At 39.8% G+C, this 26,615-nt stretch overlaps 1 protein-coding gene across 4 annotated transcripts in view; it reads right to left on the bottom strand.

Annotated features, from left to right (window-relative positions):
• Positions 1-14,836: 14,836 nt before the first annotated feature.
• The window catches only part of spop (speckle type BTB/POZ protein), a 96,387-nt gene continuing 84,608 nt past the window's right edge, over positions 14,837-26,615 (bottom strand). For all 4 annotated transcript variants that reach the window (XM_026164225.2, XM_080300135.1, XM_026164226.2 and 1 more), the window contains 4 exons: positions 23,004-23,059; positions 19,904-20,026; positions 18,068-18,210; positions 14,837-15,436 (listed from right to left, as the gene is read on the bottom strand). In XM_026164225.2, coding sequence (XP_026020010.1) covers positions 15,292-15,436; positions 18,068-18,210; positions 19,904-20,026; positions 23,004-23,059 — 467 coding nt within the window. In that variant the 3' untranslated portion in view covers positions 14,837-15,291. The remainder of the gene's footprint in view (positions 15,437-18,067; positions 18,211-19,903; positions 20,027-23,003; positions 23,060-26,615) is intronic.

Below are 26,615 nucleotides of genomic sequence, written 5' to 3'. Positions count from 1 at the left end.
TGCTGTGGGCAGAATCAGACTATATACTTGTTTTTTGAAAGCACTGACACTGAAAGTGAAAGCTAGCTTTGCTGAAGAACAACATTTGACAAGTGTGCAGTTGGTGTGTGTAATCCAGTGTGTTCTGGTAGACTCATGCTTGAGTAAGGGACCAAATGCATAATCCCCTATATGTTTTTAGTGCACTGTGTCTTTATAAAAGAAGGTGAATATGCAAACGTGTGTGGTAAAGGGAAAAATCTCTGCTGTGTCCCAAAGCCTCCGGCGTTTGCTTTACATTTTAAGCGAGACTAAAGATTAAAGCTCTTCTCCCGGCAGTTCGCTTATAGAGAACAACCCAATTACACCTCACCAGACCTGCACCTACAACCAAAAGGGGAAGAAAGGCAGAGATGCACAAGAAAGAGAAAAGAGACAATGAAGATGCTGGAGACTACAGGGAGTGATAAGTGAGTTGCAGGGGGGAAAAAAGAAAAAAGGTAGATGACTGTGGAGGGGAAAAGGACACGGGAAAAGATGTAGTTTATGTGAGAGAAGGGCAGTGTTGAAGGAATGAGTGCAATGCAAAGGAAGGTGTTAGAACAGAAAGTGGGAAGGGGGATTGAATAGAGAATATCAGAGGCGAGAGGAAAGCAATGTCAGACGTCTCCTTGGGGGAAAAAATACTGTGTCCAGTTAAAAGCTGGGACTCCGAATGACAGAAAGAGTTAACTACTTGAAACTTCAAGACCTCAAAAAGCATGAATCATGCAACATGACGTCAAGAAGTAGACAGTTTGCTCATGTTTCAAAAGCCAACTGGTCTGTTGGCTTCAGGTCACGGCTTGGAAACGAGAATGGACCCACAAAATGTGCAATGTTCATTTCTTTCAATTCTTTGTAAAGCTGTTTTATGGGTATAACTCTAAAGATGGCAATCTCTGGGTTTTTATTGGATAGATTGTCATGAGGTTTTGTGCAGATATCCAAAGTGCACTGCTAGCATACTAAACAAAAGGTAAAGGTGAGGGAACGGATCGCTATTCAGATCATACAAGCATGGTGATATTGGCATATTATTCAGACAACTGCAGTAGAGCCCTCACACAGCAGGATCGCTCTTCAGTTTTTTTCTGCTCTTCTTTCGAGCTAAACTGTTAAATTGTAAAAATGAACTCTACACTATTTTAGTATACATACAGGGGAGAGACAGAGGCCAGACTTTAAACAGGGCACAGCCTATCTTTCCTTTTTTCGTTGAAAGTATACATTTCAAGAAGCGCCTTTTTACTGCTATTCCAAATTCATCAGTAAGCAATTTATTCTGTGTGCAATTACTTTCTTGACATACACAGCATCTATCAAAACAGCCACGCATAATTTATTTAGCTGCAGTTTATCCAAATCTGATAAACTGTAGCAAGGCTAATTTAGATATTTAGTCTTAATAAATACCACACTTAAATGAAAAATTGCATTAACACAATATTTTGCACTCTTGACAGAAATTCCAGGCTTAGTAAATATTCCCCTTGGTCTTGTTTAGTGGTGCCCCCTGGAAGTCGATGCTTCGAAGCATCAAGTGTAGATCCCACATGGCAAGCGCGCTGTGCTGGGGGGGGGGGGGATTGATTCATGAAAGAAGATAAAATCTAAGGCAGAGTAATACTTACCAACTGAGCCCTTCCCTTTAAGGGACCCATATGAGACATGAATCCAGTGTTGTAAGGAGTGAGTAGTAATGTTACCAGCAGCAGGCCACAGCCTTTGTTAAAGTCAAAAGTTTCCCCCCCAACTGTCACCTAAAACATATTTTTTGCATGAATGGGACCTTTTCTTTCCTGTGTTTGTGTGTGTGTGTGCTTAGGTGTGTTTGTGTTGTAATACAAAGGCTCAAATGAGGTAAAAAGAAGAACACAAGATATTTCTAAAAATGCAATCAGGACAAAGAAAGGAAATCCGTTGCTCAAATGAAGAAAAAACAATTTCCTACTATATCTACATTAGTCACCATTTTCAGCTGAATAAAGCAAGATAACTCTCTTCTCTTTGGTTGGCAAAACATGAAAAAAATATCACTCAGTGAATCAGATGTCAAGAAGGTAGGTCAAAGGAAGGTACCTGAAGTTAAAAGAATTCAATTAAAACATGCAATCATAAAATAGTTTGGATTTCTGATGCTGAGAACATTTTTCCAACTGAATATGAGAGAAACGACACTCGCTGTTTCTAAAGCTAAAATTTCGTGTAGGCAGCATGCTGCAGACTGAATAGACAAGCGTGATTTTATGAAGAAACCCATTTTTGAAAGTGCTTTTTTTACAACACAAATCTCTAAATTCCAATCCAGAAATGACAGAAACCTCCTCTTCACTTTCCCCCCTCTTAACATCCCCCCCAAAAAAATGTTCAGAGTAATTATGCAGGTGATGATTGTAGCTGTCAAAGAGTTTTACACAACAAACCCAAACAGACAGAGAAGAAGTTGAAGAATAGAGATGAAACACGGGGAGAGATTAAAAGTGTGCGTCTGCTGTCTCCAAGCTTTACTTGCTTCTGGTAACAGCTATTCTTTACTCAGAGCCAGCAGAGTTTATCTGGTCTTCTGTAGCTGACTGATGATGTGAGTTTTTAGAAGCCAGCACCAATTTATCCCTAAAGTTGCAAGCTGGCCTTCATGTGTTCCTGTGAGCTGGATGAACATTTGGACCCTGGAACACAAATGGATTGAAATCAGATGCTTTAGAGTTTTTGGGTAATACATGAAAAATGTGTATAATTTAACACACACACACACACACACACACACACACACACAAACATTTCATTGTTGTGATGTGTGATGCAAAAAGAAAAAAAGTTTGTATTTCATACAAATCATCTTCAATTAAAGACTCAGATAAATATATTGCTCGGCATTCCACCTACTGACTGCAAGCAACCTCTTGCAGCCACTCGCCAGTCAGGTTGGGGAATACATAATTTTTCCTAGCAACCGACTGTTACCGGGGGCCACTGAGCTGAGCCACTGACTGGGGCCTTAGCAAACCTCTAGCAACCACTCACAACTGGTCAGAGAATGCAGAGATTTCCCTAGCAACTGGTGGTTGCTAACGGTACAGTCTGCTGCAACTGGAAGCAGTCACAACCCAAAAATAAGGAGCCACTGAAGACGACTGCGTAATTCTTAACGGTTTCCACTGGTTTTCTCACAATCTATAATTCCTTTCACAGCTTTGATTCATTCGATTTATTCTGCAAACAGATATAATACTACTGTGTCTGTCTCATTTCATTTTAAATCATAAATCAGACTTGAATAAAAGTAAAGTAAAGTAGTAAGGATTCATCCTTTTTTTAAACCAAGGAAAAATAATCTCATAGATAATTTGAGGCACCAGTGTGGATCAAAGTGAAGGATCTCACTTTGAGACATGTGGCCAGCAAATATTGATTAGTACAACTTTAAATATTTGTTCAGCTACTGGCATATGAGGCGATTGACTTTCAAATTTAGGTGCGGATAAATCTGACCCCGTGAAGCTCGTCTAGACTTATAGACGACTAAAACCACCATTTTACTGTAAACTGAAGTGTTTTGCTGCATTTGAGTTTGGTCGCTGATTTCTGACTTAATAAATGTAGTGGTCCCAGATCTAGGGGTGAAATTAAAAAAAATCAGAGTATAAAATTAATCAGCGGAAGCTATTTGAATACGGCTTATCAAATAACTTAAAAAAAAAAAAAAGAGAGAGACAGCCATTGCAGAATCAAAGATGGAGGAGGATGCTTGTATTATACATTCAGTGTATGAGAGAATGAATCAAGATTTTCTCTCCTCCCTCTATCTCAGCAGAATCCAAGCTAAAAAGCTAAATAAATAAGGAATGGCAGTGGGGGTCGCCGAGCCGTGACCTTTCGGCCCATTTGCTTTAAGAGTGCAGGAGTGCAGCCTCAGCTAGACGCTCCTCCAAACTCTAGAGGGTAAATTTTAATCAGCGCCGTGCCAACGGCCGAGGCACTGCATCATGCTTAACGAGGCTAGAAGAAGGCTCTCATTTACCCATGCACAGGTAACAAATGGACCAGTGCTCATAAGACAACCCCGTTTCCCCTTTTTCTGTGATGTCCTTCAGCATCTCTCTCCTCTCTCTCTAGTTATGTGCTCACTTTTCCTCACATTCAAAAGGTTCATACTCTGTAACCACACAGTTTGATTTTTCTTCCCCGTATTTTTACCTGAAAACATCTGCTTTAACTCAGATACAATTTTCATTTTATTTTGAGCAAAGCAATTCCGGAGTCTGCCATTGTAAGGATTTATCTGAGCAAATGCTGCATCCATTTCCTACACATTTGTTTTATGTGCGTTTTCCACGTTGTGAGTTACACCCAAAGAAATCTAAAACAACTGCCCTCCAAAAGAAATCCTACCGCCTCAAACTTTATACATAAACTTTATGTATAGTTTGTATTTTTTTTAACAGTAAAACTTTACATTAAAAAACATAAAAACCTGCTTAGTTACTAAAGTGGGAGTGAGAAATTAATATGAAATGACCAGCTCACTGCCTTAAAAACTTCTCGATCTTATATCTCAATATTTGATGGACTGCTGTAACATTTGATAATGGCATTCATGTTGGATAAGCTTGTTTTTTTATTTGTTTTGTTTTTGGGGGTGTGTTTATCTAGTATTCCATTTCTCCAGAACATTGGCTTATGATCAATTCAATTAAATTCAATTTTATTTATATAGCGCCAAATCACAACAAAAGTCGCCTCAAGGCGCTTCATAGATACAGAGAAAAACCCAACAATCATATGACCCCCTATGAGCAAGCACTTTGGCGACAGTGGGAAGGAAAAACTCCCTTTTAACAGGAAGAAACTACGGACAGAACCAGGCTCAGGGAGGGGCGGGGCCATCTGCTGCGACCGGTTGGAGTGAGAGAAGGAAGACAGGATAAAAGACATGCTGTGGAAGAGAGACAGAGGTTAATAACAGATATGATTCAATGCAGAGAGGTCTATTAACACATAGTGAGTGAGAAAGGAGACTGGAAAGGAAAAACTCAATGCATCATGGGAATCCCCGGCAGCCTACGTCTATTGCAGCATAACTAAGGGAGGATTCAGGGTCACCTGGTCCAGCCCTAACTATATGCTTTAGCAAAAAGGAAAGTTTTAAGCCTAATCTTAAAAGTAGAGATAGTGTCTGCCTCCCGAATCCAAACTGGAAGCTGGTTCCACAGAAGAGGAGCCTGAAAACTGAAGGCTCTCCCTCCCATTCTACTTTTAAATACTCTAGGAACAACAAGTAGTTCTGCAGAGCGAGAGCGAAGTGCTCTAATAGGGTGATATGGTACTACAAGGTCATTAAGATAAGATGGGATCACATCAGTATGGTACTGTAGAGCTGTAATTTTTCCACTCTATTCTTTGTATTCACTGTGTAAAAACCGAATGGTTCCTGTGAAACACTAAGGCACTACTCTTCTCACACCCTCTTTTATTTTCACTCATCTCTTCTTCCATTATGCTGTTCATCCTCAGCCTATTTTTACAGGATTAAAAGTCCAGTGGAAGATGGGCAGCAAAACATTGTCCATGCTACTTACGTATTGAGCTGATAATTCTTGGTGGAATTTCAGTTATTGCTAAAGTAGACGATGTAGCTGCAGAGTAGAATTTAGGTGGAAGAATGTTAGCCCACTTACCAGCAAGATTTTAGCTCTCTTGAAAACATGGTGGGTTTAAACTGGTTTGAAACCCCTGATTAAAAATAGATCTGAGTAAATTTAAGGCTTCTGACAGCAAAGATCAGGTTGACAAAAAGTGTAAAAAATACATCGCTTATTAACCTAAGAGTTTTGCACCTATTTTCTTTCATACCATTCAGCTTAAATCTCTCCCTCTCAAAGTCTCCATCACTTTTGGCTCCACAGGTCTCATTAGAGCCAGGCCAGTAGGGGAGATTCTAATGAACAGATGAAGGGGACACACACACACACGCACGCACGCACGCACGCACGCACGCACGCACGCAACCTTGAAAAAGATTACACCAGGGACAAGCACAAAATAAAAACCTTGCACTTGATTATTTCACGTGAAATAAATCACAGCCCTCAGACACACACTCTAACCTCAAAGCAAGAAAAATGGCGATACAATAACATTTGCCATGAGAGCACGAGCAAACATGCAGCTATAGATGACAGCGCTCCTTGTTAAGGAAAAAAATGAATGCATACACACACACACACACACACACGCGCATTCAAACACACCCTTGGATAATGAAACGTATACACCCATGCACCTTCCTCTGTTGCACTGTGCACAATAAGTCTTGCTTCATTAAAGCCAAATCTCATCCACTATCAGTTTACAACCACAGAAGTCGTTTGAACCGCCAGGGAAATACAATTCCATTCCGTTTCAGGGTTATCTTAATATATGAGCTTGTCTCCACCACATTGGTCTGCGGTTATGAGCCGGGCAAACACCCACAGCAATGCAATATTGCACCGACACATTCACACGACAGATTGGAGCACACAAAGCAATTAGCAGCTCATATATATGTGTGTAATTGTGTCCGCGTGTGACTAAACTCCCTTGTCTACTTCTTATTTTACTCTAATTTCTACATCCGGTGTTATGAGCAAACAGTTCATTATGGATTGCAGTTTATTTGTTTGTGTCCTTCCCGTAATCCTGAAGACAACTTTCAGAGCAGAGGATTCACCGAAAAGGGCAACTAGTTACATTATGCAAAACTACACTGCTGCATTGTATCATCAGAGCTTTATGAAATTTAACTCGCCAAGACATGGTTGAAAAGAAGAACCAAGACAAATGGCGTTCAAAGAAGACAAATCTCTCAACGCTGTCAATGTCTGAGGTGCTTTGGCCATCCATCCTCGATCTCTCCTTCATTCGCTATCTGTCTGGCCCTATCCCACCTGTATGACACCCGATCACTCTTCATCCCTCTGTACATCCATTACCCCTGTCACTTCATCCTTCCATTTCTCTGGCCCAAGGCCTGAGCTTCCCTCGCCTGTCACAGATGATACTATCAGTGTGGATTACTTGGGATATCATGAGGAATATATGGTCAAATATCCCCTTGCAGAGGTCATAATATGTTAAATAATGACATTGCTATTTATAGGTAGTGTTGTTTTGTCTATATTTTATAAAGTGACTTAAAAATTCTGAGTACTGACTTACTATAAAAGAAACAGTGAGTGAGTGAGTGAATGATATTTACACTTTTAATAAGCTATTTATAATACATATTAATTATTACCAAATCATTGAGAGCTGCTCAGATACTCAACAGGTCTTTTTTACAGAAGATAAATAATCATATTTTCCATTATATAAATATTACTCATACTTTAATAGCTGCATATACAACCTGATATTTACAATGCAATAGTACAGCTGTCATTGTTTTTTTTAATTTTGTGACTCTGCGCATGTAATCGCAGTAAAATGTGTTTGGGTAATCATGCGCAATCATGCAGTTTTAAGCTCTTGGTCAAGTGTTTGTGCGTCTGTGTTTGTGGACAGACTTTTTCCAAACACTAGCATCAGGGAAGGATCAGCCTGTTGTGTGTGCTTATGCACCATGCAGCAGCTCAGAGCAGTCAGACTTCCCGCAGTCTCGGGTGGCCTCCTGAAAGGATTCCATCTGGGGCACCAGATTTCAGCTGTAGCGATAGGGCGAAGAGCTTCGACATCCAAAACAAGTAGGCAGTAGAGCTGCTGGTACTTTGAGTCAAACACAGCCAGCTGAGTCAAGCTCAGGTGGTTCGGGAATCTGATTAGGATGCTTCTTGGGTCTTTTCTTTCTAAGGCTTTCCTGGCATGTCCAGCTGGGAGAACACCCCAGGGTACGCTCAGAACTTACTTGAGGGATTGCACTGCTCCTCTGACCCAGGAATGCCTCAGGATCCCCCAGGAGGAACCTGGAAACGTAGCTGTAATACCCTGCTTTGAATTAAGGAAAAGAGATAGATGGATGGATGTGTAGCATAAATTCTTCCCCTAGGGTGAGACTGTCAATGAAGACTTTAAAATTCAGTGCAAATAACCTGAACCATGAAGCGTGCCATAGTGCACAGCACACAGTTAATTGAAAATGCATATATTTAGCTCTAGTCATAGACTTGGTTCTCGGCGACTTTGTCCTCTTCCCCAAAATGAAATTGAAGTTGAATGTGTGTGATTTCAATACAGTGGAGGAAACCTACTGATGCAAGTGAAAGTGGTCATGAGAGAATTTAGGAGCAGTCAAATAAAGGCAACCACACTGGAAACTGTGGCGCTACTCAAGGAGATAATGTAGAAGGAGGAAGACTGACCAAATTTAAATAAGTAAAATAATTGTTTTAATAAAAGTCAGTTGAACATCCTATTTTAAAACTGCTGCCATGTGTGTATAAAGTCAAAGGCACTGATAAACAAATAGCTGAGGTTTGAATTCTAGGCCCTTAAACTGAAAAGCCCGACAAGGTCTGACCCCCTACTCGACACTTTACTTTGCTATCTCCTCACTGCTATCCATCCTCCTTCCCCTCCTTCAGGCCAGTGCAGACCAGCAGGCATCAATCTCAGCCTTGATCTTCCTTCTCTTTATTGATGGTGGGGTGACACAGATGCAGAGCTTGTTACAGGCTTTCACAGCACTGACCTGCCACGCCTTGCTCTCCTTTCTCCTATAAAAGGAGTGAATGATGGGGAAGCGAAGGAAGGGGGGGCGACAGACTTATACAGCATGCATAACAACTGAGTACACCTCTCCACATGCATCATGCCATCCATCGCCCCCTGACTGTCTCATCTGAGGCCAATGGAGGTGCACACACACACACATTTACAAAGACACCGAAGGTTGGCTGCAAGCTGCTACCCAAGCTGACTATCAAAGCTAAAAAGAAATCACACCCTGGCGCCTCAAACTCCAGCTCACATGAAGAAGGTCACACTGACAGGCTCGACTCCAGTTAACAAAGGCTTTTCCTATCTCAGGGACATTCCCCAAAAAAGCAAAGTGCTGACATGCACGCCCACTCAGAGAGAACCATATGTCTGCGATGTTCGCACACTCTCAGTCCGACACACATGCGCACACACACCGTGACCTTTGCAGCAAAATTCTCAAACTCTGAAATATTGGCTGGACAGCTTATTCTGAGGGTTATCAGGCAATATAAAGTGTAAACCATCAAGTCTTGTTCTCCACTTTTGGCACGCAGTTTAATTCTATAGTGCTATACACCAGAGGTGTGGACTCGAGTCACATGACTTGGACTCGAGTCAGACTCGAGTCATTAATTTTATGACTTTAGACTTGACTTGAAAAAATGTTCTAAGACTTGTGACTTGACTTGGACTTTTACACCAATGACTTGGGACTTGAATTGGACTTGAACCGGTTTACTTGAAAAGACTTGATATTTTACCCCAAATATAAAATTTAACATGCATATTATATAGAGATTGAAAATGTGACGTCATTCACGGGTAGAACCGCAAAGGATTCTGGGAACTCGTGGCAAGCGGTACTAGCACACGCAGGCTTTCAATTAAAATCAGTTATACAGCGATAAAAAGAAACACAAAAATGTCAAGAAGCTGTTGTATTATTAACTGCAATAGCCGGTCGCATGACAGCCACGGGAAGCCGACGGGTAAAGAGATCAGTTGTTATCGGATTACGTCGTTGAAGAGAAATTGTTCGAGCCATGTTTCCGAAGTAACAACGAGGTGACAGATGGCCTGGATTGCAGCCATTCAAAGACCAATTATAACGTCCCAGAACCCTCCAGCTCACAGGTTAGTCTGCTCCAAGCATTTACACGAAGGTCAGTGTTTTTTAGTAGTTAATACGTCATTTTCATAACATAATTAGTGATATAGGTTACAAGCAAGTCTGGCGCTGAACAGAAATTGTCGCGCTATGCTCCTTTATTTATTGTGCATAAATAGTGAATTGTCCTGACACAATATTGCGTTTCGCTTCTGTTATTATGGTACATTGACAAAAACATATACTTTTATTCACAGGATAAAACAGTTGTTTTGTATCACTAATTGCCCAGTACAATTACAGCATACAGTATTATTGTCACTGCTACATTTCTGTGATGCTACCAGAAATGATTTCCACTGCTAATTAATTACCATTGAGCTCAAAGGTCCTATTAATAAACGGTTAACGAATGTGTATTTATGACGACGATTTGTGAGACTGGTAAACATGTGATACTTACGATGGTCTTTACTTTCTACACGGTGCATTTCAAGGTCCTGCACCCATCCGGCGGTAAACTGTACCTGGGCTTGTTGCAGTGACCTGAAGTTACTAAACTTCATGAGTGTATGCACTCACTCCAAGAAGCGTATAATTATAAATATGCATATAAATATGCTACGATGAGATAGCTGACTTCATCTAACTAGCAAATGTTGTCCAGGCTACGTTGGTGATACAGTTTTTTTAATGTGTATGATATTTTTGTCATGCGATTTTAAAGCCGGTCCTACAACCGCATCCAAGAATAACATGCAGCTTATCTCAGAACTGTCGGTGAAAATTATTCTTGGAGCTAGGTTTAATTGAGCTGCATTTTAAAGAGGTGCAATTTCACAATTTGTGTATATTTTCTAAGTTCACTATTTTGTCATGTGTTGAGAAAAACACAGATTTAAAAATTACATGGTCTAATATTTACATTTAGCATAACTGCAACATTATTTTTTCTTTTTTTTTTTTTTAAAGACTCGAAAGGACTTGAAATTCAAAGTTTCAGACTTGTGACTTGACTCGGACTTTTACACCAGTGACTTGAGACTCGACTCTGACTTGCCTGACATTACTTGAGACTTGACTTGAGACTTGAGGATAAAGACTTGAGACTTACTTGAGACTTGCAAAACAATGACTTGGTCCCACCTCTGCTATACACATACACTGCACCACAGTGGGATAAACACATACTGCCAGGTCTGAGGTTTAAGGTGGCATTCAAACAAAAGGCATGTTCTCCAAGGAATATAAATTTTATAGGAATATTTATTTTATTTCTCCGACTTCAGAACCTTGAATCTGAGAGTTTTGCAGACTCTTGTTATCAGCATTTCTTTAAAAACAGAAATTTCAGATATTATTCCTGGAATTTGCTGGTGCCATTCATTCAGTTTTTCGGTCTAATTGCCCCCGGGAATACTGGACGTTACCTTACACATCTGTTCGAGCTCTTCGTTCAGCATCTGGTGATTCTTCATCTCCTTCCTTCCTTTTGGATGTTACTATCACCTGGGATTGCCACATCTATCACAACTGCCCTCTTCTGCTCCGAGTTACCACCACTATATCCGGTTGGTTAGCCAGCAGCTGTTTGTCAGTCTGGATGCTGCAGTCCCAGAGGATCTTAGCGCCGTTTCTCTCAGCACCTTTAGGAGGTGTGCCTCATGACGACTTCAGATCCATGGGCAGTACAGATATTTGTGAACACTAGCCAGTTATTTTAGTCCCAAAAATATATCTGCATTTGCAAATGTTGTAAATATATTAATATAAAGAACATATCCTTTTTGCCTTAACAAAAACTTGACAGCTTGAGAAATCACACAAAGCACAAAGTGACTGGTTAAATACAATATGCAAATTTAGAAAAAGAAAAAAAAATTGAGTCTATGTTAACTGAAAAAGGCACCCAAATGACCCAGTTGTATAAATTACTTTCTGGAAGTAGGGCTGTGCGATATGACCAAAATCTCAAATCTCAATATAAGACATTTATCGTCCTGACAACGATATAAATACAAAAATTTAATATTTTCTGTAAATTCTGTGAATCTCGGGCAACTCTATTTGCATGAAGTTTTTCCAGCTGGGCGTCCTTTACCTGGAATCGAGTGTTTTAACCACCTGACAGCTCTTTTTTGCTTCTCATCCGTAAACTCTCTGCATGCTCTTTCACGTGATTCGGTTTATTTTGAAAAGTCTCAACAGGATCTTGAGCTTTATTGTGAAAGGTTTACGTGAAAAACAAACGAGCGGCAGCGGAGCCATGGTTTTACGTCATTGTTGCTAACGACAACACGTAAAAACAGGCGCTTGTCCGTCTGTAGTGTAGTTATATTAAATATAAGAGAAAGAGAGAACTTTAAGAAATTAATATAGCCACTACAGTCTCCATCAAAACGATGAAAAAAAAATATTGCCGTAAACAGTTTATTTTATGACACCACGAAACAAACGATAGCGTAATAGGAAACGATAGATGTTTTTATATCGTCATCGGATATCGTTATATTGAACAGCCCTATGTGGAAGTGCTTTTACACACACAGATGACTTTGTTCACTAGTTAAGATCATAACATTTATGCATGTATTTGTCCAGCTCTTCTTCTCAATGCTGGTTTGTACAGATGATGTGTAATAAAAAGCCTGCTAATATAAAAACTGTCCATTTTGAAATTATTGCTAAATAAATATTTTCTTTAGAGAATGACTCACAACACAATAAGAACCACCGAAGGTTCATGCGTGGATTGTCTCCTTACAACTCTTCTCATTTTTATACTCGCACAAACACTACACTCACATAAAAGGCGTAAAATTTGTTCACCATGACTCATAAAACTGTTACATAAACTTGCATCATAACTTGATATCTGATGTATATAGTTGAATCAGTTCTACTCCCATGTGCCCAAACATTAAGCCCCTGTATACTGTCTGTATCACAAATAATAGCCATTTGTGTGTTTGATGAGCGCCAGCACAATGCCAGATTATCCCCAAAGACCGGTGGCCACGGCTGACTGTTTGATGAGGAGTGATTTAAAGGGCTCAGGGAAGAGCTTCCCTAAAGCTCGGAGGGCCTCTACTTTGGTCAACACAAAGAAATCCCTGTTAAAATACAGTCCGAGACAAAGGTCTGAGTCTCTGAAGTGATTACAATCTATCTGTTCTCTAAGCAAGAGACCCAGTCAAAGAAGCCTGAGAGGTAAGTCTGCATGCTACACAACTTGGTATGAGACCCATGTGATCTGCTAAGGTCGACAACATCTGCACAGGAGATTGAACACTGATCACAGCAGGATTACACTTGAAACTAAAATGTGACACTGAAACACAGTGACCTAGCACCAAGCTGAAAGAAGCTGTGCATTAATTAGCCAGTAACCTGTATATGTGGTCAAACTGCATAATTAGAAAGAAAGAAAATATGAAGTATTAGAAAAAAAGACACCAACATGCTGGGAAAAAATTCAAAAATATATGTATTTTACAGTTTTAAAGGGCAAGACGGTGAACAAGTCAAGGGAACACATTAAGGCATGAGATATACTTGATTTTAATTATACACATGATGGTGAGTGTTTGGAGCTTCAGTTGTGAATGTCATCAAAAAATAAAAATATGTGTTTCAAGAAGATTCAAGAAGCACTCCAACGGTAAGTACCAGAGTCTGTATAGGCATGCTGGCATCTCTATGATGTGCTGTTGCCTCTGCACAGAGACAACTACACTTCATTATCAGTGTCATCTTAGGTATATGTAAATTAGACATAGGAACAAACAACTCTGATCGTTTAGTGGTTTGCTTGCCAAGCAAAAGCTCGCTGGTTCAATTCTAGCCAGAGAGACAAATTCCCATTGTGGTTGCATGACGAAAAACATCAAGCACGATCAAACCATCAAAGCCACCCGCTGTGGCGACCCCTGTGACAAGGGAGCAGGGGTAAAACAAAATGAAGACGTTGAGCTTTATCAATTGAAGTCCCACTGAGAATAAATTTCTTAAAAGAAATGGGCTGCCCTGATATTTACTGTTTTAGGTCATGCAAATATGGAAGCCCTCTGGTGGAATCCTCCACTAACACGTGTAGTAGGGAGTCAAGCACATAAAATGTTATATCATCACTGCAAGCGGATGTTTACGTTACTGCATGGTTAAAAAGCAAGTATCTCTTGCCTGAGGTCAACAGGTTAATGTAAAACATGTCATGTTTTGAAACTGGCAGATACCTTCTCTGTTGTGTTAGCTGGCAGCGCTCTCTTTTATTGGCCTTTCCTACATTTCATTTATGCTTATGTATCGTATGGCTCAACTGACCAACAGCAGGAGTGTAACAATAAGCAGCCAATTTTCTCAAGTGACACTTCCAATACAGTCGAAACGAATAAAAAAAATAAAAAAACGAAATAATAGGACTGCAAAACTGTGTTTAAAAAAAAATGACAAAAAAGCATTATTTTGTGCAATTCTACAATGAATGAAAAATAAGAAGACAACATAAAAAGAGCAAATACTCTGTGGCTGTATGGTCTGTCAGCTTTGGAGCACAGTTAATGTCACAAGACAACAAATACTATGCCAATTATATTAAAACACTGCCCACTAGATATTAAAATATTGCCCACTAAAACATGCCCACTATAGATTACAGTGAATACTTTGATCGGACTCTTGTAAAATTACTGTCATGTCCTCAGTCACCCAAGAGCCGTACTGTTATCGATGTTATTATTCAAACAGAGCGACTGCGCCTCGCGCTACTTGCTAAATGACAACAATCTGGCAGAAGTCTGTCACTATTCGGAAAATAGTCAAAATCTGAGCTAAACATCTCGATGTGCCTGCCTGATTTTAATAGTTAAACAGTTTACATTTGTATTCTTTCATGGAAAAAAAATATAAAGACAATTGTTCAAGCCTTAGAAGAACAATAACCTGAACACCATTAAGGTCTCCAATAATGGGAACAACAGTCCTTCACTTTCCTGTTGGTTGATCCTCTTCACTTGTCTCTTCACAAGCACAGTTTGGGTCACAACACTGTAGAAGTCAAGACGTCACAGACAAATATTTTCAGGGACTCAACATTGACTTTTCACTTTCAGACAGGAGATCAGTTCTTTACGTGCCTGACAGGCAGAATAGAGTTGTAGCCTTCCAATATCATTGATGATGGATATGGAATAAGCAAGGCATTGGGCTTGCAATCCTTAAATATCCAGGTCCAGGTCTTATGGTATTCACTCAGTTCATCTTACAGTGATGTGTAGTACCTCCTCTATAGCATTAGTCCAATAATTCTCTGTGCTGCCCAGCTGTATAGCTGCCCTAGCTATATATGTACCCAAGCCCTAGGCGTCAGTTGTGGGCATCTTGGGATGCTATAGGTACAAAAGTAGGATTGGGAGAGAGGAGCAGTGAGGCTGCTGGTACGGGAGGAAGCAGCAGGGTTAGGTCGGGAGAATCGCTCCCGACCACTAGGACTGTTTCAGCCGTTTTCTTGGGGGACCCAGGAAGGGACACTGGGCCGAGGCCAGAGAATGATAGGCCTCCGCAACCAGGTGTGGGTGAGAGATCACCATGGATTTCCATCCTGATGTCTCCATCACATCAGCAGCGTGACTGAGAGAAAAAAGGGAAATGAAATACAAAGGAAACGGAAAGCAGGAAAAGATGTTAAATTAAGAAACTAAACAGATATCCAAACAAAGTACACAAATTAATCTTTTTTCAGAGAGAAAGAGTTTGGGATTATAAAACTCCATCTGTGTGGAGAGCAGCTTTGAGACATTACAGATTTGTCATACCAGCTGGTGAGGCTGTTATTTATTTTATATTTTTAAATATTTAACCTTTGAGGTCATCTTTGTGATAAATAACATCACACAAATAAAAAGGCATCATTAAAGTTGCACAAATATACAGGCATGCGATAAAAAGGTTAAGTCATAATGTTTTTTATATCATATCATGAAATAATTACTTGATTAATCAGCTAATGAACAGGAAATTATTCAGGAAAGATTATGATCATTTGTTTATTTATGAGAGTCGATTTTTAAACAAAAATGTTAAACATTACCTTTTGTTAAGTTTTAATTGTGAGGATTTGCTGCTTTTCTGGGTCTAATGAACTAAATCTTTTGGTTTTTTGGACTCTTTTATACAATACTATTACACAGTACTCTTAACATGTACTATAATTCATATATTATAGTATATATAGTAAGCAGAACACAATATTAACAGATAGATGGTTCATTTTAGAGACCACATGAAAATCTCACTGTGAAAAGCAAAAAAAGGCACACAAATGATGACTAGTTCCCATTTTCAAAGCATTTCACGTTTAGGTTTCATTATTCACACCTGGTATTGTAATGAGGAGAAATAAAGATGGCTAGCATGTGCCTATTTCAGCTGAATTAATTCCATTAACTGTTCATTTGTTTGCTCTTGAAAGATCCTCAGACATTTAAACTAAATTGTTTTTCCTTAGTTGGGAAAAGGGAGGAAAAAGTTGGGAAGGTTTTCTAATTAAGTGCTGATCAGTTTACTTGTGGTTGAGCTTACACCAGCAGACCCTGTGGCAGTCTTCAACCTCCTGACACCCTCAGGGTGCTGGGATGCACTATCACGCACACTGCTGTGTGGCCTTTAATGACATTTTTCATGTTTTATTGTGTGTAAATAAACAACCGCATGCGTGTGCGTGTACACGTGTGTTTATGTTTTGGCGCGTCTGCTCCTGGCTGTTTGTGTGTGTGTCTGCGTGAATGTGTGGTCCTATGGTTTCCACACAGCAGCTCCAGACCTCCAGCCAACCTCTGACCCTATTCTCTGTGGAGGAAGTGAAGCCCTGCTCACAGTAATGGCCAGTACGCTCAAGCTGAGGGCAGTGAAAGGGCACAAGGAGAGCAACCACAGCAGGAGAAGGAGGGGAAGGGATGGACCGATGGAGGGGAGAATAAGACGGCAGCAGTGACAAATAAAGAAAAAGGGAGGTGACAAAGAGTAATCAAACGTCACGGAGGGAGGGAGATAGGGAGAGTGACTGGGAGTAGAGCAGTGATGTGAAGGTAAATCAAACTATAGTCTCCAGTCAGTGGTAATTATAAGTTACCAAAAAAAATCTACTAAAAAGGCATTTTGTCTGTGCTTCACATTACTCGTGTTGTGTTTACATGCTGGTCTAAAAAAAAACTCTGTAAGCTTTTCTGTAAACAAAGTGGATTAGGAGAGTTTAGGTGCCTTTCCTCTCTGCTGCATCCCTGGTGAGGACGAATAAATGAGACAGAGGAAGGATAAAGAGGACTCTTATTGTCTCAACTACATGACTGTAAACTGCTTGTAAGGACTGGTGTGGAAAGAGGTTAAGGTGCTTCTGGGGGTAGGATTATTGGTTTCTCTGTGTCGTCCGTTTTCGATATTTGTCCTCTAAATTGATTTTTGTTTTGCTGCTCTTGTTGCTGTCGATTGTGTCTGCAGGAGCTGAGTTGATAACGCTTTGCTGGCCAGGAGTCCCCTGTGGCCAATTTTCCCACCACCACAACAACGCTGTCGCAAATTAAACTGTCATAACGCCCATAACCACAATTAATGACTGGGATTAGGGGGAGAAATCTGCATTACTGAACACCTTTAGGCACACATGAGCTCTTAAGCACAAAACAGAGGTGGGAGACGGGGAGAAAAGGGGGGAAAGGAAAGGATAATGGGAGTGAATGGAAAAGGGAGGGAGACGAAGCCCAGGCAGGAACAAGGAAAGGACATGAAGCTGTAAAGAGAGGACAGAGGAATGAACAAAGGGATGGAAAATGTGTCTGGCTCTAAGGCACACAGTTTGAACAAACACGGGTAAGGTGATAGGCAATTCAGGTAGCGACTGAGAGAAAGCCTTTTGTTTCAAGTGGGCATTGAAACACTGGATCAATCACCTGTCGGTGGACATAAATAGTAGTCATTGATGCTAATAGGCCACATCGTACCTAAACAGGCTGCACGCAACACGATTAACACCAGCAGCTGAGGTTTATTGCTAAATGGACCAATATGATACAGCAGCAAAATCATCTGATCTGGAGATTAAATTAAATTTCCTCGGGAGACAAAAATTGCTCCCACTGAAAATTAATGACATCCCCTGACAAAAAGCCGAACGCAGAAGCGTGCGTGTGTCGGTGAAAAAAATATTTGCATTAGTGTGGAGGTAGTTCTCAAGATGGATGATCTCAGCGTGAGCGTGTAACTCACTAGTTGATGAAGTCCACAGCCTGCGTCTTGAGCTGATCTGCACTGTGCAGGTCGGCCAGGATAAGGATCTCTGCGGCATTCTCCACAGACAGATTCGTGCAAAGAGCGTCCTCACACATCACCTTCAACCTCTCCAGAGCATACTACAAATGACAGAGAGGGAGGATAAACAGCAGGTAAACTAAATTACTTAAACAGCGCTGCCACCAACAACTGTAGCAGCGGTGTGTAATGATACGGTAACACAGAATTACTCCACCGCAGTCGCAACAAGCATTAAATTGAATAAGAAAAAAATATGGCAAAGAGAAGGGTAAGTGACAGATATGCATACTGAGTTGGAACTGATGATGGAATAGCATTACACGAGAAGCAAAAAATTATTTCCACTGAGTCTGATTACAAAATTACCAGCTACAATAACCTTCTCTCATATTCACACACACTTCAAGATGACTCGTAGAGGTTTAGCGGAGACTACAGTTTAATGTCGCAGTACTTCCTTTTAATTTAACAAGTTACATTCCGTCTATCTACATTCAGTGACATAAAGCAGTCGATTTAAATGATTTGTCATTAAATAAGACTTTTTTAAAACGACAAGTAAGCATGTGGAAAGATTTAAATAGGGCTACTGGTTCATGAAAATCCCAAAACTACCAGTTTATATTTATTGTTGAATGCCAAAAAGACAGGAATTATCCGTCTTGCTCCAAAGACACAAGTTAGGAAACTAGTGACGAGTTAACCGCCTAGGACCTGGCGTCCACACATGTGGACATCACATTTTGGGTTATTTTAGACCAAAATACTCAATTTTGCTCTACTGGGGCCTGATATCCACTTACAAGGACATTATACCTCATATGTGGCTCTTATTTTCCTTAGAAACAAAAATCAGGTAAAAAAAAAAAAAAAAATCTGGTAATTCTTTGTTTTTACATTCATCAGGTCCCAATATGCCCAAATTTCAAAGAGAAATTAAAAATGCATGCCGTGGAAGAGTTCAGGTCTTAGGAGGTTAAATGTTTTTTGGTTGCAAGTGTTTTAAACCCTTTGGCAAAATTTCTACAAAGTCTAAGATCGTGGGAGCAGTGAAGCTATGCTGAGTCACATGGTTCTTTGAGCCAAATTTGCACATTAAGCTACGACTATTAGGAATGTTCGTGATTTCATAATCACGTAAAAAGAAAAAAAAATTAGAGCTAGTAACTAATTAGTAATCTAATTAGTCTCTGATAAAATGATACACATTTACCGACCACTATTTAACAAGCACGGAAAAATAATGCATTAGTGATCTGCGATAACCAAGACGAGTAAAACAAGTTCAACCAAGGTGAATATAGATGACTTGGTATAAATACTAAAAACATACAAAGGTAAACACTACTAAAGCCTTTACACTGCTTGGACTCCTCTGTGAATAAATTAGTTCATACAAAAAGAATCAAACAAAAATGGTATCACATGCAAACTATGCCAGCTAAAGCTCATATATCATAAGTTTACCACAAGATCTTTCCGGTACAGAAGACTCACTCAAAATGTGATTTTACAGAAACAGACAGGAAACACTGAATATCCGGCATGAGTACAAGAATAAACAATGAGGAAAACGATTCATTGGAAGTGTGTGCATGTCTTTACCTTGCACAGTTGGGTCGGCTTTATCCTTTGCTATAAAAGTATGTTTGGATGTGTAAGTATGTGTGTTTAGAGGTTGAGGAGCATTTGGTGCTTCCCAGGTGTATTTTTGGGAACATTATCATGCATACCAGCTTGTGTGTAAATGTACATAGTAGCAGGTGCAATGCACACACACACTCTTTGTACCTTGTCAGCTGCAGCCAGCAGGTCATCAGCCATCTTGTCCAGGTTGGGGGCCTTGCCTGTGTAGATGAAGCACATCATCTCTTTGAAGACATCTGGCTCCACGTCATTTATCTCCACACGGTTCTGAACGGGTAGAGAGGACAGGAGAGGAGAATACACGCAGGGTTTAACAGAATAAAAGAAAAGAGAAGAAAAACAAACGCTTTGACAATCCTTCAAAACTATATATGGCAGCAGTGTCTTTTTTATTTCATGTAAATTTCCCAAAACCCACCTGACTTAAACTCTCTCACCTTGTTTAGTGTACACACACACACACACACACACACACACACACACACACACACACACACACACACACACACACGCAGTGATACAACAAAACATGTTCCAAAATCACAATAGAGAAAGAAAGAAAAAAAACACCTTGAAGAACCTTCTGAGCAGTCAAAACACGTTTCAGCAAAACTACATTCTAGTAAATTTATTTAACTCTTTTCAGCAGATTCAGGAGAATTAATCCTGAGCATTCATTCCTTGACGGTGCCTGCAGCAATCAAAGTAGGCTTTATCGCTCTATGGCACAGTGACGGTAACCTGAACCTTTCCCCTCCACACTGACAAGAAGAACAAAGCAATAAACCAATTATAACAGTGCTTTATCGTCACCACAGTGACCAGCGGCGTTTTAGCAGGGTCAGACTGGGTGTACCAACAGTTTAGTGCATTTGTGTCAACTCTGACCACTCAACACCAACATAATCATACTGAGAAATAATCGAAGCAGAGTCTAAAAGCTTCTGGTCTGAGCCTGCAGTCTGCCATGGTAGCCTTTTGCAGGAATGCACAAATCACACAAACACATGAAGCCGTGAAAAAATTTGTAATTCTAACAGGCAAAATAACATCAATGTGTATAATATCAAAAACAACACACCTATTGTTTCTAAATTAACCTCAAACTCATCAGAATCGTTATATTTCTAATTCCTTTCTATTTTTTCTACACTTAACCAATTTCATTCTGCTAATTTCTAACGTGTGTTGGAGCGTTAATGAAATAAAAAAGACATACTACCACCAAACTACCTTGGAAATCACATGAGAAAAAAACATAACAGGACTTTCTCGCGTAATGAGAAGGCAGTGCCCAACCAGGTCTCATAAATAGACAACTCCTGTAGTTACAGTGTCTGAAGCTCCCCTCTATTCACAGAGCAGTCCTCTATCAGAGTGCTTCTTTATGAGCTCATTTGTCTCTTTTCTATAGAGTGCTGCAGAGGAGTGTTAACCCACCTATCTGTTTTCTCTGAGTCGTATGGGGACGTGGCCCACAATCTCTCCCTCTTTCTGATGAAGACGCCTACTTAAACAGCAATTAAGATGCATTTCCTGGCTCTGTGCTTTATAATTTCCCCATTTGAGCTCTGCAGGCATCAATATTCCGCTGACATGACGGCTAAATCACCACAGTTGAATCTCACCACCTCCTATCAGATCAACACAACCAACTGTGGCAGAGAGACTCAGTGCATCACACATGTACAAGCACACACAGACACAAACACTGTTTTGTTTCCATCACGTCAGACCTAAACTTAACCCTATTTACACTAATTTCGTGACCAAGCCTCACTAAACCATGAACTAATTTAATTATTTGTATTATGAGGACTGGAAGGGGAATGGCATCAGAGACATTATATTTATGGGATTTATGGGAGAATTCTGAAATGCTCCCAAAGAGCAAATCAACAACAGAAACAGGAAACAAATGAGCCAATCATGCTGTTACACTGACACACGAGAGGTTCACGACCCTTTTAGTTTTCTGGTGGCAGATGCATCTTTCTGCTCATTATTGTAGCGAGGGAGTAGCTACTTTTTAGCTCCTGTATCCCTAATGTGCATTAGAATGGAAAAAAGCAGAGACACTGATGGTGCCACCACCCTGTTATAAAACTGAGGGGGGGGGGGGCAAAAGCCTTTATAGCTTATTCTGGGACAGGAAATAACTGCAATGATTCATTCCAGGATGGCTGTTGAGTTGCGACACTTGCCTCAAGAGGAACTTGGATTGCATTTACCTAACTTTACATAAATTTGCACATAAATCTTCAACGTTTTTTCCATCTCTTAAAAGTATTATCAAGCTACTCGCATGCAGAACTGTAGCAACAGGAAGCTTGAATCCACACCGTCAACCTGCTAATAACACTAATCAGTCACAATAGCTCTCAGAACTATTCATACCTCCACAGTACTTACACTTTAGTTTTACATAATTAAATAAGAAGTTATAGGAGAGGCAGAAAGTTATCACAACTAGCATCATCTTTCCATCATCTCCACTGTAAATAGGACGACGTCAGACAGGTTATTTAAAATACACCCTTATGACACCGACTCCTGCCTTATAACTGTCTGCAAACCACTTCCCTCTTTGGAGCAGTTAATATTCCCACTAGACTCTCTCTACTTTCCTTTAAAGGTCAGTACTGTCAAGACATTTTGCTACTGATCAATGGCACCTATGCATGTGTTAAAGTTCACTAAAGTCAGAACTTATAAAAAAAATAACAAATTGAGTAGATTTACTGTGCCCATTTCATTAAATTAATGAATTTTGATGTGAGGTATGAACATTTTGAGCAGCAGCAACACCAGGCACAAACTGCAGCACAAAAAAATGGCAAAAAGATATGTATATTAAAAAGATTAAAAAGAGATATCAAAAGGAAAACCAATTCCCTCATGACATTGTAATTGAGTTCCAGGAACAGAGTGATCATACTGAAAGCAACAGAGACTTCAGTCATTTTGTCTGATACAGTCTTGTTAAGTCTACAAATAACACGCTTTATGCCATCAAAGAAATATCAAAGATTATACAAGTGATAATGATATAATCACTTAAGGATTTTTTCCCATATAGTAGCTGTGATGACACCATATAATAGTCAGCAAGACATGAAGGAACATGTGCAGCCACACTTGTTTAAAGAGGCAAGTGCTTCCTGATGCAACAGAAGGAAAGATTGAAATTTAAACATTTGACTCACCATGCACTGAGGGAGCAGGAGCGACAGAGTCAACTCACCTTCTTACTCTCTTCCATCTCGTGCTCAAACATGGCACTGAACACCGGCGAGCGAGCTGGGACAGAGAGAAACAAAAGGCCGAGACAGAGAAAAGAGGGTTTGTTATTGAGTGTAATGTTGATACACGGTGAGGTCTCTGATATCCGTTAACAGCTTGCCACAGGGCCGGAGGAGAGCAAGGACATGACTGACAGCAGTGACAGCAGTAGAGGCATCATGTGGAAAAAGTCAGCTCCTTTCTGCTGACAGACTCTTGACAGCCTTTCTCGTTTGTTTAGCCAGTATTCAGCGTTGATGGGCCGACTTGAGTGTTGCTTATCTCATATATTATGCCCTAATAAAGATCTGTTTTCCTCTTTTAGTTGCACTTTCACTTGCTACCACTCAACTGCTATTTCTTTTTTTTTTTTTCCTTTCCTAGATATGGTTTTTCACACGGCTTTTGCATCACAGCACAGTCTACAAATCCTCTCAAGGAAAGTTCAGACTATTCTTCCATTTATAGAAAGTGATAAGCCGTGAGAGAGAAACAATGTAAAAGAGCTGCTGGTTATTTGCCAAGTCACAACAAGAAACAAAGAGGGTTTGCAATGAAAAATGTATTCTTATAATCTAAGTTCACACAGATTTTATATTGTATATTTTGCTAAAGACATTTTTGCACATTTTGACAATCTCCAAAATAACAAAGATAAAGTCTAGTAGGAAAAAAAGAAGCAAAAGCAATGACCCAATGGCTATAAAATGGAAATATTAATGTATTTAATGTTTTGCGTATTTAGTGAAAGCTTAAGCACAGTGTTTTTCACTGTTGTTATCCCAGACGTGACCCCAGCTGGAGAGGTCATGCTTAATCTCCAGTACAGGCAGAACATGACGGCCCAAACAGAGCTCTTTAAAATTTCAAATTACTGCTGTCTAATAATTCTGCAGGCTTAAAATAATCACCGCATCTTGTCCCTCTAGTTCTGCTTAAGGCAACAACACTGTATTTTCTCTCTTGTCGTCCCAGTGGTGACAGTGGTTAGTTTTGGCACAGAATAAAGCACAGCCTCACAGATGGAGCTTAGCCTGTACTTGATTTCCAGCTACTGTTATTACTAGTAGAGTAAGAATGTGTTCCTACAAAGGTAGACCTTGGCCTTTTACTCAGAGTCGCATATATACTATAGCCACGCTTTTCTGACATGGTTCGCTTAGTTTGATTATGCACTGAAAGGGTAACAGTTCACATTATTATTCAGAAGTGAATGCCTTATTAGCTAGTCATTAAAATCTAACAAATGTTGTAACACATTATTAAGTATGTGTCAAAGTCAGTGATATAATAATTAATTCAGACACTTAATAATGAGTTATTAACGCAAAGCTATCTAACCATTTAATTACTCATTGGGTTACACGGTCTCATCCATTAAAACTGCCAAAGCCACAAATAGCTATAATACTGTATAACTGAATAAGCATTAACAATGGACACTGAGGCTATAAGGTCAGAAACTCACTCGCTACAGGAGAATCTCAAATCCACTAAATAAAAATGGCTAACACTAAGTCTCTTAACATTTTCATACATGTTACTTACGACACGTTTAGAGTTTTAGCAAAGGTGGGACATTGGAAATAAATGGTGTTCATTTTAGTTACTTAAGTTGTCACAGTCATTTTACTATAGTAGAGAAGATAATTTGATGAGAAACAGACAAAATCTTAATCTTTGAAGTCCCATTGCCACAGGTTTATAAAAAAAATAATAAAAAATCAAGCACCAAGCACTTATTTTGTAAGCGTATGGGGCATTCTTTAATAATAATGCAAGTCAGTTTTCAAATTCAAATTCAAAGCTTCGTTTAACATCAGCACAAAAACTGCAACAGGAGTTTCATGGCATGTGTTTCTGGGGCTGAATGAGTAGGCGGTCCAGAACTTCGTCTGATACAGTGTAAAAGTTTGTTCAATATCAAAGGAATTGCTCGTGTTCTCACACCAGTGAAAATGTTGAAACATTAAATAAATGATGGATAGCATCTTAACTATCAAGCTTGTTTAGTTGATAATGGAAATTCACATAACCTTCAAATATTCCTATTCTCCCGTCTCTTAGGAAGGATACTTCTTTTGTGTATATATGAGGTAAGACAAGCTAGCCACAAAATGTTTTTTGAGAAAATTAAGTTTTAAGAGAGTCTTGCTGTCCACAGGATATTAAGAAGTGCCATGTTAAAGACTTCAGCATACTTTATCCATTATGTATATGGATCCATAACTGAAGACGTAGTACTAATATCAGTACTCTTAGATGAAGTTAGAAAGTTTGGTCCTGTTACGCTTCAATGACTTGATCGGGAGTCCGCCTAGCCTAGACATTCTCTCTGTCTTAATGTCTGCATGGAAACTAAGCTTTGCACTGAATGGCCTGGTAGGACTCTGGGAACAAATCTACACCAAGTCTGTCTGGTGCAGCTGGTGAGCTCATACTGCAGTAGCAAATCGAAGGGGTGGGTGAGAGAGAGAAAGAATAAGGAAGAGGTCACAGTAAAGAAAGCATGGAGAGGAGAAAGGAAGGAAGGAAGAAGAGGGATGGACATGGGGAGAAAGCGGAACTGAGCACAATTTAAGAGGAGAGAAAAGCATGAAAACCACTGGGAAGACATTTAACAATCAGAAAGGCGCAGATAAAAGACAGGGAAAAGGAGATAAGAAAAGAATACAGTCAAAGGAAGATAATAAAGAATAAAAAAGGAGCAAAAAATAAAAAGCCTGAGTGAAAGAGAAAGAAGAAAAGTAAGAAATGTAGAAGCGGGTATAAAATTAAGGTAAGCGACGGGAAGAGAGTGAGTTGTACAAAGATCACATGGCCAATGCACAGCCAATTTGAGTTACTCTCCCTACGCCGTTTGATCCCACTCTGTCCGTCTCCACGGCGATTAACGGACAGCAGAGTTGTCACGGGAACAGCCTAGAGGGGGAGTAACGCGGAGGAGGTACGTCATCTGGACTGAGCGGAGAGAGAAAGCACGGTAGCAAGAGAGAAAGGGGAAGACCCCAAACCACAGCAGCACATAATTAAAATGGCTCCTCACACACACATTTCAACAAATCCAATAATGAACAGCCTCCCCTCGTCTCCGCAGAGACACACAGTTCACCAGTTTCTTCAAACTTTTCACTAGCTGATGCTGGCTGTCATCAAAGTGCCAATATCTGAAACAAGTTTATGCTTGTCTGCATGAGAGTGTGAGAAACTTTATTTTCATCAATATGGATTCCTGAAGGCCAATGAAGACACACAGGTGCTGAAGGTGTCAATAGCGAATACGGATATTCAATGTATTCAAATTTAATCATCCCCGTGGCGAGCAAAATTATTCATCAAAATTAAAAATTTGATGAAGTATTTCCCCCAGAATTTAGTTCTCGTCACAGTGGAAAAGCCTCTGTAACAGCATTCACACCGAAACGAAAACTCTCCAGTGAAGCCTAGAATAATGACAGACTCCTCTATGAATAATAACAAACTCCACCACCCTCATAAAACTTTGAATTCAAAGTATTTTAATATAAACGGTGGATTAGAGTGCAATGTCAATGAACTACTTTTTCATCCAATT

This window comes from Astatotilapia calliptera, chromosome 4 (genome assembly GCF_964374335.1).
Source record: "Astatotilapia calliptera chromosome 4, fAstCal68.1, whole genome shotgun sequence".
NCBI classification, from domain to species: Eukaryota; Metazoa; Chordata; class Actinopteri; order Cichliformes; family Cichlidae; genus Astatotilapia; species Astatotilapia calliptera.
Note: the sequence above shows the minus strand (reverse complement) of the source record. Positions and strands in the feature narration are given on the sequence as shown.